Source organism: Rousettus aegyptiacus, unplaced genomic scaffold (genome assembly GCF_014176215.1).
Source record: "Rousettus aegyptiacus isolate mRouAeg1 unplaced genomic scaffold, mRouAeg1.p scaffold_m13_p_16, whole genome shotgun sequence".
NCBI classification, from domain to species: Eukaryota; Metazoa; Chordata; class Mammalia; order Chiroptera; family Pteropodidae; genus Rousettus; species Rousettus aegyptiacus.
This window is the reverse complement of record NW_023416291.1, coordinates 32,478,553-32,489,931: the sequence shown is the minus strand read 5'-3', so window position 1 is coordinate 32,489,931 and position 11,379 is coordinate 32,478,553. Positions and strand designations below refer to the sequence as shown.

Genomic DNA, 11,379 nt, shown 5'->3' with positions numbered 1-11,379 from the left:
CGAGCCTTCTGAGCTTTGACTGGAGCTTTGCGCAGGAGCAGTGAGCTGCTCAAAGTGAATTGACTGACGTCTGATTGGTTGCCCCGAAAAAGGAACCATCTTCGCGGAATTGAGCAGACAGCCTCAAGAAGCCCGGGCGGGATTTCGAGTGGGAGGAGGCGGGGTTTCTGGGTTTGGGGCGGGAGCGGTTGAAAGATGGTGTTGGTTCCGCTGCTAATTCTGATTTCGCCGTCCCAGCACTTCTACATGGCAGACTCTGAGGAGGTGCGGGTTTCTTCGCAGCCACCGCCACCTCCCTTCTCTCTCTCGTCTTCAGACGCCTCTTCAGCATCTTCCCCAGGCGTCCCAGTAAGTTTGGACTGGCCATTTCCAAGCAGGAATAGTGGCCAAACGGTGGACCCTCTGGAGGAGGTGGAGCTGCAGATTGGAGACGTGAGTGTCGCCGAACAGGTCCTGCGCCGCATCCCCACTCGGCGCTGGTCTGAGGACGGACAGTGACGGGGACAGGGAGTCCGCACACCCGGCCTGGCTTGTGTAGCCCTTCTGCCCCCTGAAGGTGTGGGCTGGGGTGGGTTGAGAGAAGCCCGCGACCGACGGCTCCTTCCCCCGAGAGTTCTGCCTTTAGATTTAGTGTTGAAGAATTAGGGGTTATGCCTTTACCTGCCCCATCCCTCCTTGTTTCCTTTTTGCTTCACCTTCTGGTTTGTCATCCGCTGTAACCTGAAACCACGCAGCCCTACTGCTTGGGCGTGTGCTGGATCTGTCTGCCCTCTCATCCTCCCGCCTTGCTATCTATTGGTGTTTAAGATCAGGCTGTATGATTCTCGCAGCGGGACTTAAGAAGAGCCCGTTGTTCTAGTTGGGCACCTGTCCAGAGCCAGCTGAAAATGCTAATGTCAGTCTTATCGCTCTGCACCCAGGTTGGAAGGGTTAGTCGCTGCCTCCGTAATCCCGGTAGGTTATATTAACCGTTTAGTCACAGACCTCCTCCCTAAGGTTGCTAGAATGCATTGTTTTTGTTGAATCTCGAAGTCCCAGAAACTAGTGCGCACGCGCACAGACACACTCGTCTGCAACCCTAACACACACGTACCACCGGTGGGGGTGACAGTTTCACTATTCAAGGACTCTGAGTGGGCCAAGCGATAACGTAAGTAAGGTGTAATCTTCCTGGGAGAACTTTCTGGAATAGACCCTCCTGTGCGAATTGGAAATTGGGGAATGAACTGGATTATCTCATGACTCAAGTAGTAGGGCTTTTTGTTTTGTTTTAAAGATGAAGTGCTGATACAGCTGTTTTTACTGAACAAGAAAAGACTGGTTTCAAGTGAATATGTGGAATGGCGTGCTGATGTGTTATCTAGGAATAGTGTTATTTTTATGTTATAGCTGAAGAGAACCTTTGATTTAGTTTTCCACCAAGAATTGAATATTTTCTGCATATGTTTTGATTTTGTTGATGTTACTTGTCAGAATATCTGTTCTTTGGTCTAAAGTATTCATAGGTGAAAATAGTGAACAATGCCCTTGTTACCCCAATATCAGTAAGTTGTTTATGATGAAGTCCTTAAGATACTTCTAGTACTTAGTGTCAAGGGGTTCAAGTCATCTTATTGAGCTAAGTGAGACTCCAGTGTATATTAAATTAAAAAAAAAAAATACTGTCCTGTCATGTCTCATACATAATGGATATCTTTCTAGCAGACATTTTCCTCAAAGCTTACTTTATATTAAAGAATTTCGTAGATTCCTTGAAAGAGTTGGTGTTTTATTTTGAAGATGTTTTAAAGAAAATAACTTTGGCAGTGATTTTAAGGTTTTAAGCTATTTTAGACTATAAAATGAGATGAGAATTTAAAAATAAATGTTTTTTTTTTTTTTTTTAATTTCAGGCAGCATTTTCATTATCCAAACTTCTTGAAGCTACATCTGCAGTATCGGCTCAAGTGGCAGAACTTGCCTTCAAATGTACAGAAAATGCACGTTTCCTTAAAACATGGAGGGACCTCTTGAAAGAAGGCTATGATTCTTTGAAGCCTGACAACTGATTTGACAACTCATACTTTCTCATTTATATTTGCACATGTACCATATGTATAGGAGAATCTCCAGTAGTTCTGTATAATGAAAAATTTCAAAACGAAAATTTTCTTGGTTTTCTTCACTTATGTGAAAGCAGAATACTGATATTATTTTTGATGCTGGCTGGTATTTGTTTATCTTAAATACTTTCTGTCCTCGAAACTTTTATAGAATCCTTTATGAATGTTAATTTCATCAGTAGATAATACCATAGTGTTATCAGTAGTAAACTTTATAGACCATTATTCTATTCAATTTGCAAGATGCCAAGCATGGCAGAGTTTGAAGTTGACTTTCATCTTCTGGACCAAAGAAGGTGACTTTAAGGGTAGCAGTGTTAGATCCAGCTTCATTAGGCTAAGTTCCCTAGAACCAATCATTGTATCTTATTTACTTCCATATCCCCAGCACCTAGAACAGTGTCACACAACAATCACTAAAAGTTTGTTAAAGAGTTGACAACATAATTAAAATCTATTTTTTCTTCCTGTTTTTAACATGAAGATTATAATTGTTTCTTTAAAAATATTTAATCAGAACCTCATTGACTTGAAAGAAAATATTTTCTTTTATAGGGATTTGAACTTTAACTGATGACAGCTTTTTAAAATATGTGATAAATAGTTTTTGTCCTATGAGGCTTTTAAAAAAAAAGCTTTTACTTTAGAAAATAAAAGCATTCTCCAGATAATACTTCTCGCATTCAATGTTGTTATATCTTTATTCTCTTTAAAGTGCTTTATCACAGTTATGGCTCTGTACTATTGGGGTTTTATAAGTAACCTAAATTCTAAATATAATTCTAAAGAAGTTACTTAGTTTTTAATGCATCAAATTTAAATGCTGTGATTGTTTTGATATTATTTGACCTTATTGACTATGTTCAATTTTACTTGTCCTGTATCTTGTTGCTTTCTGCGTGTGTGTGTGTGTGGCGGGGGTTGGGGAGGCGGGGAAGGCAAGGTGATTTATGTCATGTGTCAACAATTAAGCCAACTAATCTTATACTATTTAACTCTGCGCATTTTTGATATTCCATCTTAATTCTTTGTAGATATGGAGATGTACAGAACTATATCTAAAGCTCCACAATGGGGCTATGAAAGGGGACAAATGGAAGGGCAAAGAATAATTTTGTTTAGCATATTAGGTCATAGTTCTTGATTAAATTTTTAAGTTAAAGATAATACATATGGTATGTTCCTGTAATAAAGAGATTTATTTTGATATTAGAAAAATATTTTACGTGTAATTTTTTAAAAGGTACAATTTTTACAATGTACAAAAATAAACTTGTTGAAAGCAAACTTTATTTCTATTTTTTGGGGGATTCATTACTCTAAAACTTTTCATTGAAATATTTCAAACATAACAGGATAGCGAATGATTTAAAGGACACCAATGTATTTCTGCCATGAACATTTAATCAATGTTAGCTTGGGCTATATTTTCTTTTAATCTATGAATGTATGGAAGTTACTCTATTTGGGGAGGTGGAAAGATAGAAGAGTGAGTGAATTGAGTAGATGGGAAACTAAATGGCTTTAAGAAAGCCATTTGAAAATATTTTAGATGCTAAAAAGTAGTTTCAGATGTATATTTTGTAAATTCACAGCATTTCTAAAACCCTTAAACATAGGTTACAATTAAGAGTTTTGTAGGATTACATTTTTTCTGCCCTGTCTTTATGACTACTGCTTTTATTTTTAAAATACTCTTTAAGAAAAATAATTTTCTATTTAATATTAGTAGTAAAACTTAAGATAATAAATCCTGAAATGATCCTATAAAAGAATTTTAGTGTATTTTCATTTTTGTAAGCTTTTTAAAAATTATGGTCTGACTAGTTAAGAAAATTAAATGTTATAAACAAAATTATAGCTTTCTATTCTGATTTTTATTGAAAGTATACATTCCTCACGTAGAAAACTCATTGGAAGCATCCCAAGTAAGAACAAGGGACTCAAAGCAATCCATATTTTTCACAAATTTTGGATAATTTATTTCAAAAGAAATAAGTACACTTTTATACTCAATAAATATGTTTTTGATTCCAGTGTTTTCATGTTTCAGACATTTTTGGTATATTTAAAACTACTTGAAAACATTTTATGAAAGCAAAAAAAATCCTATAGCTCAGAGTCCAGTAGAATAGCTAAAAAAATAGTATGACCTGATTACCTGTGAAAACGAGGTAAAGCCATCTCGAAGACAACTGCTTTCTGTTTAAAGTAAAACAGGTACATATAGACCTTTCCTTCCTGAAGTTAAGTTCCTAAATGTGTACATTCTAGCTCTTCTTTTTCCTTTTAATGGTTTTATTGAGATATAAGTCATATACCATAAAGTTAACCAAACTTAAGTATATAATTCACTAGCTTTCAGTATAATAGCATAATTGTTTATCCACAATCAATTTTTGAACTTTTTTTTTTTGTCCAAGAAGATGCTCTCCACTTCTTAAGCATCACCCTCTCCACCTGCTCACACCCAGTACACTAATCTTTATGAATTTGCTTATTCTAGATATTTAATGTAAGTGGAATCATACAGTATTTGTCCTTTTGTGTTTGACTTATTTCACATTCACCATGCTGTAGCATGTGTCAGACTTCATTCCTTTTTATGGCTGAATAATATCCCATTGTATGCATATACCACACATTTTATCTGTTCATCAGTTGATGGGCACTTGGGTTGTTTCCTTCCATCTTTTGATTACTGTGAATAATGTTGCAATGAACACGTGCATACAAGTATCTGTTTGAATCCTGTTTTGAACTCTTTTTGGACTTATATCCAGGACTGAAATTGATGGATCATATGGTAATACTAGGATAAGCTTTTGAGGAACTACCAAGGTATTTTCTACAGTGGGTACACCATTTTACATTCAAACCAGCATTGTAGAAGGGGGTTTCAATCTCCATCTACATCTTTGCCAAGACATTTTATTATTTAAATTACAGTCCTTATAGTAGATGTGAAGTGTTATCTCATTGCGGTTTAATTTGCATTTTCCTAATGGTTAGTGATGTTCAACATGTTTTCATGTGCTTATTGGCCATTCATATATATTCTTTGGAAAAATGTTTGTTCCAGCCCTTTGCCCATTTGTTTTTATTGGGTTGCTTGTCTTTTTTGTTGAGTTGTAGGAGTTCTTTAAATATTTTGGATATTAAACCCTTCTTAGATACATGATTTCCAAATATTGTCTTTCATTCTGTAGGTTGTCTTTTCACTTTTTTGATAACATCTTTCGATGCACAAGAGTTTTTAATTTAGATGAAATCCAATTTATGTTTTTTCCCCCTTTTGTTGCTCATGCTTTTGCTGTCATCTAAGAATCTATTGCCAAATCCGAGGTCTTGAAGATTTACTCATATGTGTTATATTTAGATTGTCGATTCATGTAGAGTTAATTTTGTATATGGTAAAGGTAGGGATCCAACTTCATTCTTTTGCATTTTAATATCCAGTTCTCCCACCATCATTTGTTGAAAAGACTATTCTTTATTTGATTGTCTTGGCATCTTTGTTGAAAATCAATTGGCTGTAAATTTGAAAGTTTTATTTCTGGACTCTCAAATTAATTGAAATGTCAATCCTCATCCTAGCTTTCTGATTCATCACTTTATAATACTTTTACTATCCTTTTTCAGTACCATATGGCAGTTCTCATTTAAAGCAAAAAGACAACAGGGCAGAAAGTGACAGAGAAGTGCTGTTTTGAGTTTATATCAATATATATTTTTTAATAGTAATAAATATAAGCATTGGCTCTAAAATGTTCAAAGACTTGAAAAGAGTTAAGATGCATTCTTAAAACAGAACATCTGTATTTTGACGTTCAGAATTTCTCTTGACGGTATTATAATCGAGTAGTCCCAAACCTTAAAACTTCGTTCAAAGTGTTCATGATTCTTATGTTTGCTGATGTGCATGACAGACAAAGCTCTATCTTAAACTGGAGCTGCAGATGGGCTTTGTATATTCTGTTGTAGTTAAACACAATTTAATATTGAAAATTGAAAAAATTCTATGCTGTCTACTTCCAGGAGTTTACCGTGGTGCCATGCAAATAGTGGGTACTTAATAAACGTAAGAAAAAAAGAAGAAGAATGAATCTTTCTGAAGTAGATCTCTCTTAATTTCTAATGCAAAATATTTGCTAGTATGTACACATTACCAATATAATTTATTTCCCATTATATGGGAATCAGTCACTTTGAATTTCCCCAAATAACCTCATGTCTTTGTAAGCTACTTTCTTTTAGCAGATGGGGTTCAGAGTCAGTTATGAATAGGAATTGAGTCCAGTTGATTGAGAAACTAGTGACAATTCATAGGGGTCTGTGAAAAGAGCTGGTGTCATTAACTTGAATGGCATCTCCTGCAGTGACCACATTTCTAGTCAGGGAAATGATGGAGCACATGTTTTCTGACTTCTTTTGCTGTCAATAGATCTTCTTTGTCTGTAGTTATACCAAAACTTATGGATCATTTCTTTGAATGGTCTTGTGGTCAGAGTATAGAGAATTGGGTTTAAAGCACTGTTTATAGGCAGAATAAAAATCACTACCCAAAGTTGATGGTATCTGGAAGAGAAAAATAAAATAATTCTGGTGTTTACGGATGTTTGCAAGGTATAAAACACTTTTCCTTGTTTCTACCCAGCCTTCTTTTGAGTCTTTATTTTTCTCTCTTTGATGTCATATTAAGTAAGTACCAGGTCTATATGTGTTTCCAGGATGACTTTCCAGGGAGCCAGAGTTTGAGCCGATGCTGCAAAATAACAGTTTATTGCTAAGTAGCTTTTCTTGAACATATTAAGAAAAGTATTCCGTTAGGTAGAAATATTTTCCACCAAGCGAATATCTATTATTATAATATGATTCCATTTGAGGAAGCGCAATATTGTTTAGTATTAAATCATACCTTTTCAAATGTTTTAATGACTAAACAGTACATATAGTATTGCTTAACATATATAGACTTAGCTTTAATAAATTTCCTTTTGGCTATTTATTTGGTTTTAAAAATAGGGATACATTTTTTAGGTTTTTGACTAGGTATTTATTTTAGTAAAAACATCTTTGGTAACCTTATAAAAATCACTGTAGTATGTATACAACTACCGAGTACTCAGATCTTTATTATAATTTAATTAATGCTATTTTTCTTTCTTGTTGTTTATAAAATGTGAGATATTACCACTACTAATCGTGGGATAAAATAAAATTAAAATTGTATGTTTATACATTTTTTAAATGTAAATATATACTGAACTATACATACAGTTAACAGGATTTTGCACCTTTAAAAATTGTGGCAAAATGTACATAAGTTTACCATTTTAACCATTTTTAAATGTACAGTTTAGCAGCATTAAGTATATTCACATTGCTGTGAAGCCATCACCACCATCCATCTTCAGAACTTTTTCATCATAACGAACTGAAACTTCATACCTATTAAACAACAACTCCCCATCCCTTCTTCCTCCCGATCCCTGACAACACTATTTACAAACTTTCTGCCCCTGTGATTTCCAGTTTTCTCCTATTTTTGTGAATAGCTTATTTCACTTAGTATAATGTCTTCAAGATCCATCCATTCATGCTGTAGCATGTATCAGAATTTCCTGTCTTTATAAGGCCAGATAATATTACATTTTGTGTATGTAACACATTTTATTTATCCATTCATCCATTGATGGACACTGGGTTGTTTTAACCATTTGGCTATTGTGAATGATACTTCAATGAACATGGGTGTGTGAATGTCCACTTGACTTAATGCTTTCAATTCTTTTGGGTATCTACCCAGTTGTGGAATTGCTGACTCATATGTTAATTCTAAGTTTAATTTTTTGAGGAATCACCACACTGTTTTCTACAGCAGCTGTGCCATTTTACATTCCTACCAGCAACATATAAGAGTTTCAATTCTCTACGTCCTCACCAATACTTACTTTCTCTGCTTTTTGATAATAGCCATCCTAATGAGTATGATGCACATTATTTTTAAATGTCAAGAGTGCTTTCTTCTATCATCTCTCATACTTTGGGATAATGTTCTTTGAATTGTTATGTATTCTGGGAAGAAACATTTCTCACTTCTGAAATAAATGAAGTAATTATTTGATAATCATTTTGACCTATTTTTGTTTTTCAGGTCACCTTAAGCATGAGATTACCAGAACTTCAACATATTGAGTGTAATTTATTTGAGTAATTATTCCTTTGTTCCAATAGTAATTACGTTTTTAGGCATTTATGGAAAGAACTGAACAGCTTCATCCCTGTAAACTTTTTATTAAACAGAACCTCAAGTACATATAATTCTGACTTAAAATTCTTAAAACAAGTTGGTGTTAAGGACCTTAATTTTCTCTCTTAGAGAAACACCAAAGAAACAGATATTTCTTTACAGAAATTTAAAAAAAATAATTGTACCTGGTATTTCTACCTGAAGCGATGAAAGAAATTTCAGTACAAAAATAGGTATCCAGCATAATGCATCAGTAAATACAATAAAGAAAAACTATTTGGCAAGGATCATCTCTTTTTTAACTTGATTCCGTATTTCAGTTGCTGTTATGGCACTTTGATGAACACTGTAAAACATGCTTCCATAGGAAAAAACTATGATGATAAATGCTGCCAAGTCAATACCTATTTAGAACCCAAAGGTTATTATTAATGTATATAAACATTTTTAAAAAGCAAACAAAACACACCTCTAGCTATTGTTATTAAGGAGAAGATATGAGGACCATAAAATGTTTTTTGTTCTTCATAAGAATTACTAAGGTACACAAAAATCACAAATTTTTAAAAACTTTAAGGATTGCTAAAATAATAAGGAATGATGAAATGTTTAATTTTAAAATGGCATATTAAAATGAGATTATAGTGATTCAATGACTATGCTGGGCCTATTAAATTTGACCTTTCTAGTACTTTTTATACAGCAGCTGTGCCATTTTACATGTAAAAACTTTTTTTTATAAGAGAAAACACTTGTATGTCTACTCTCAAGCCAAAGGCTTGTATGGTTACTTTGAGTTTGTTCATATTATAAAAGCAAAGAATTAAAATATACTTTGCTTAGTATTAGTAGAGTGAATTCATGAAATACAATTGTTTAGTGATTGTCTTTTATTAAGGAGCATCACATTGGAATTTATGATAAAGAAGAAATTTAGGAAAAGAATCTCTTTAGGGGAATGTGATAGACTTTGCCTCAATGACAATGGCAAAAACTGGTTAGATGATTTGAAATAAAAATTTGTAAATATTAGAAGGTATAATGAGATTCATGTTGTGATTTACTCTAACATTTAAATAAAAGAGCTTATAATACAGAATTTCTTACCAAGAAAAATTGTCACTGAATAAATCTGGGCTCCAACACTTTCTGTATCTTCTGAATGAAGAGGGAAACATACTCCACTGGTGCCATAGCAGTTTTTGAAAAATTCCTTATTGCTCAATGGAACAAAAGCCACTATAAACCCAGTAATTCAAATGAGAATCAGAACTGTAATTGTTCTGTATTTTCTGGGTCTTAAATATCTAAAAGGATACACAATGCAGATATATTTTTCTAATGTCAGAAATGTTAAAAGTAATATTGATACTTCTGTGGACAAAATGGCCAAAGATCCCACAAGCTGACAATGAACACTCTCCATCCACAATTGTGCATGCTTGTTGTATTCTCCAGATGACATGATCTTATATGTAGAAAACCTTAAAGATTTCATATACAAACACATACAAAAAAAAACTGTTAGAACTAATAATTTAGCAAAGTTTCCAAATACAAAAGTAATGCACAAAAACCAAATTCATTTCTATACATTAACAATGAACAATCTAAAAATGAACATACAGTAAAATATACACATGGCATATTATTGAATTATATACTTAATTTTATTAACCAATGTCACCCCAATAAACTTAATTTAAAAATAAATAAATAAAATTAGGAAAACAATTTCATTTGTAACAGAATCAAAAGGATAAAGTACTTAGGAATAAACTGAATAAGGGTGAAAGACTTACACTTTGAAAACAAAATGTTACTGAAAGAAATTAAAGAGGACAACGATAAATGGAAAGACATTCTGTGCTTATGAATTGAAAGACTTAATACTGTTAAGATGTCATTAGAACCCAGAGTAATCTAAAGATTCAGTGCAATCTCTATCAAAATCCCAATATATCACTGCAGAAATAGAAAAATCTATGCTAAAATTCATATGGAGTCTCAAGGGAGCCTAAATAGCTAAGACAATCTTGAAAAAAGAACAAAGTTGGGTGTCTCACACTTCCGGATTTCAAAACTCTCTACAAAGATACAGTAATCAAACCATGTGTATTGGCATAAAGACAGATATATAGACCAATGGAAGGATAGAGAGCCAAGAAATAAACTCTTATACATATATGATAAATAATTTTTCAATAATGGTACCAAGACTGTTCAATGGAGAAAGGGCAGTCTTTTCAACAAATGGTGCTGGGAAAACTAGATATAAATCTACGTGCAAGAAAATGAGCATAGATCCTGACCTTATACCATTTACAAAATAAATTCAAAATGGATCAAAGACCTAAATATAAAAGTTAAAGCTATAACACTAGTAGAAAAAAAATACAGGGGAAAAGCTTCACAACATTGGATTAGGCAATGATTTCTTGAATATGACATCAAATACACAGGCAACAAAAGAAAAGATAGAAAAATTGGACTCTATTTAAATTAAAAACTTCTGTGCCTCAAAGGATACTATCGACAGGGTGAAAAGGCAACCTACAATTTGGGAGAAAATATATGCAAATTGTATCTGAAAAGGATTTAATATCTAAAATAATAATTATTTTAGATATTAAATCCTTTTCAGATACAATTTGCATATATTACTCAATAACAACAGCAAAAACAATTTAAAAACGAGTAAAAAACTTGAATAGATGTTCTCCAAAGATATACGAATGACCAATAGCCCATGAAAAGATGCTCAACATCATTAATTGTTAGGGAAATGCAAATTAAAACCACAACGAGATAACATTTCATACCAATTAGGATAGCTATTATCAACAAAATAGAAAATAAAAAGTGTTGTTGAAGATAGGGAGAAATTGGAACCTTTATTCACTGCTAGTAGGAATATAAAATGGTGTAGCCACTACGGAAAACAGTATGATGTTTCCTCAAAAAATTAAAAATAGAATTACAATGTGATCCACCAACTCTACTTCTGAAGCTATAAACCAAAAA

General features: G+C 33.3%; 2 protein-coding genes across 2 annotated transcripts in view; one reads left to right on the top strand and one right to left on the bottom strand.

Moving 5' to 3' along the window:
• The first annotated feature begins 30 nt into the window (after positions 1-30).
• Positions 31-2,146, top strand: CUNH4orf46 (chromosome unknown C4orf46 homolog). The gene is made up of 2 exons (XM_016138690.2): positions 31-432; positions 1,893-2,146. The coding sequence occupies exons 1-2, from the start codon at positions 196-198 to the stop codon at positions 2,046-2,048; spliced, it is 393 nt and encodes a 130-aa protein (XP_015994176.1). The 5' UTR covers positions 31-195; the 3' UTR covers positions 2,049-2,146.
• A 3,031-nt stretch (positions 2,147-5,177) lies between these two features.
• RXFP1 (relaxin family peptide receptor 1) overlaps positions 5,178-11,379 on the bottom strand; it is a 67,732-nt gene continuing 61,530 nt past the window's right edge. The window contains 3 exon segments of the mRNA XM_016138630.2: positions 5,178-6,676; positions 8,536-8,759; positions 9,463-9,835. Of these exon segments, the coding sequence (XP_015994116.2) occupies positions 6,380-6,676; positions 8,536-8,759; positions 9,463-9,835 (894 nt within the window). The 3' untranslated portion in view covers positions 5,178-6,379.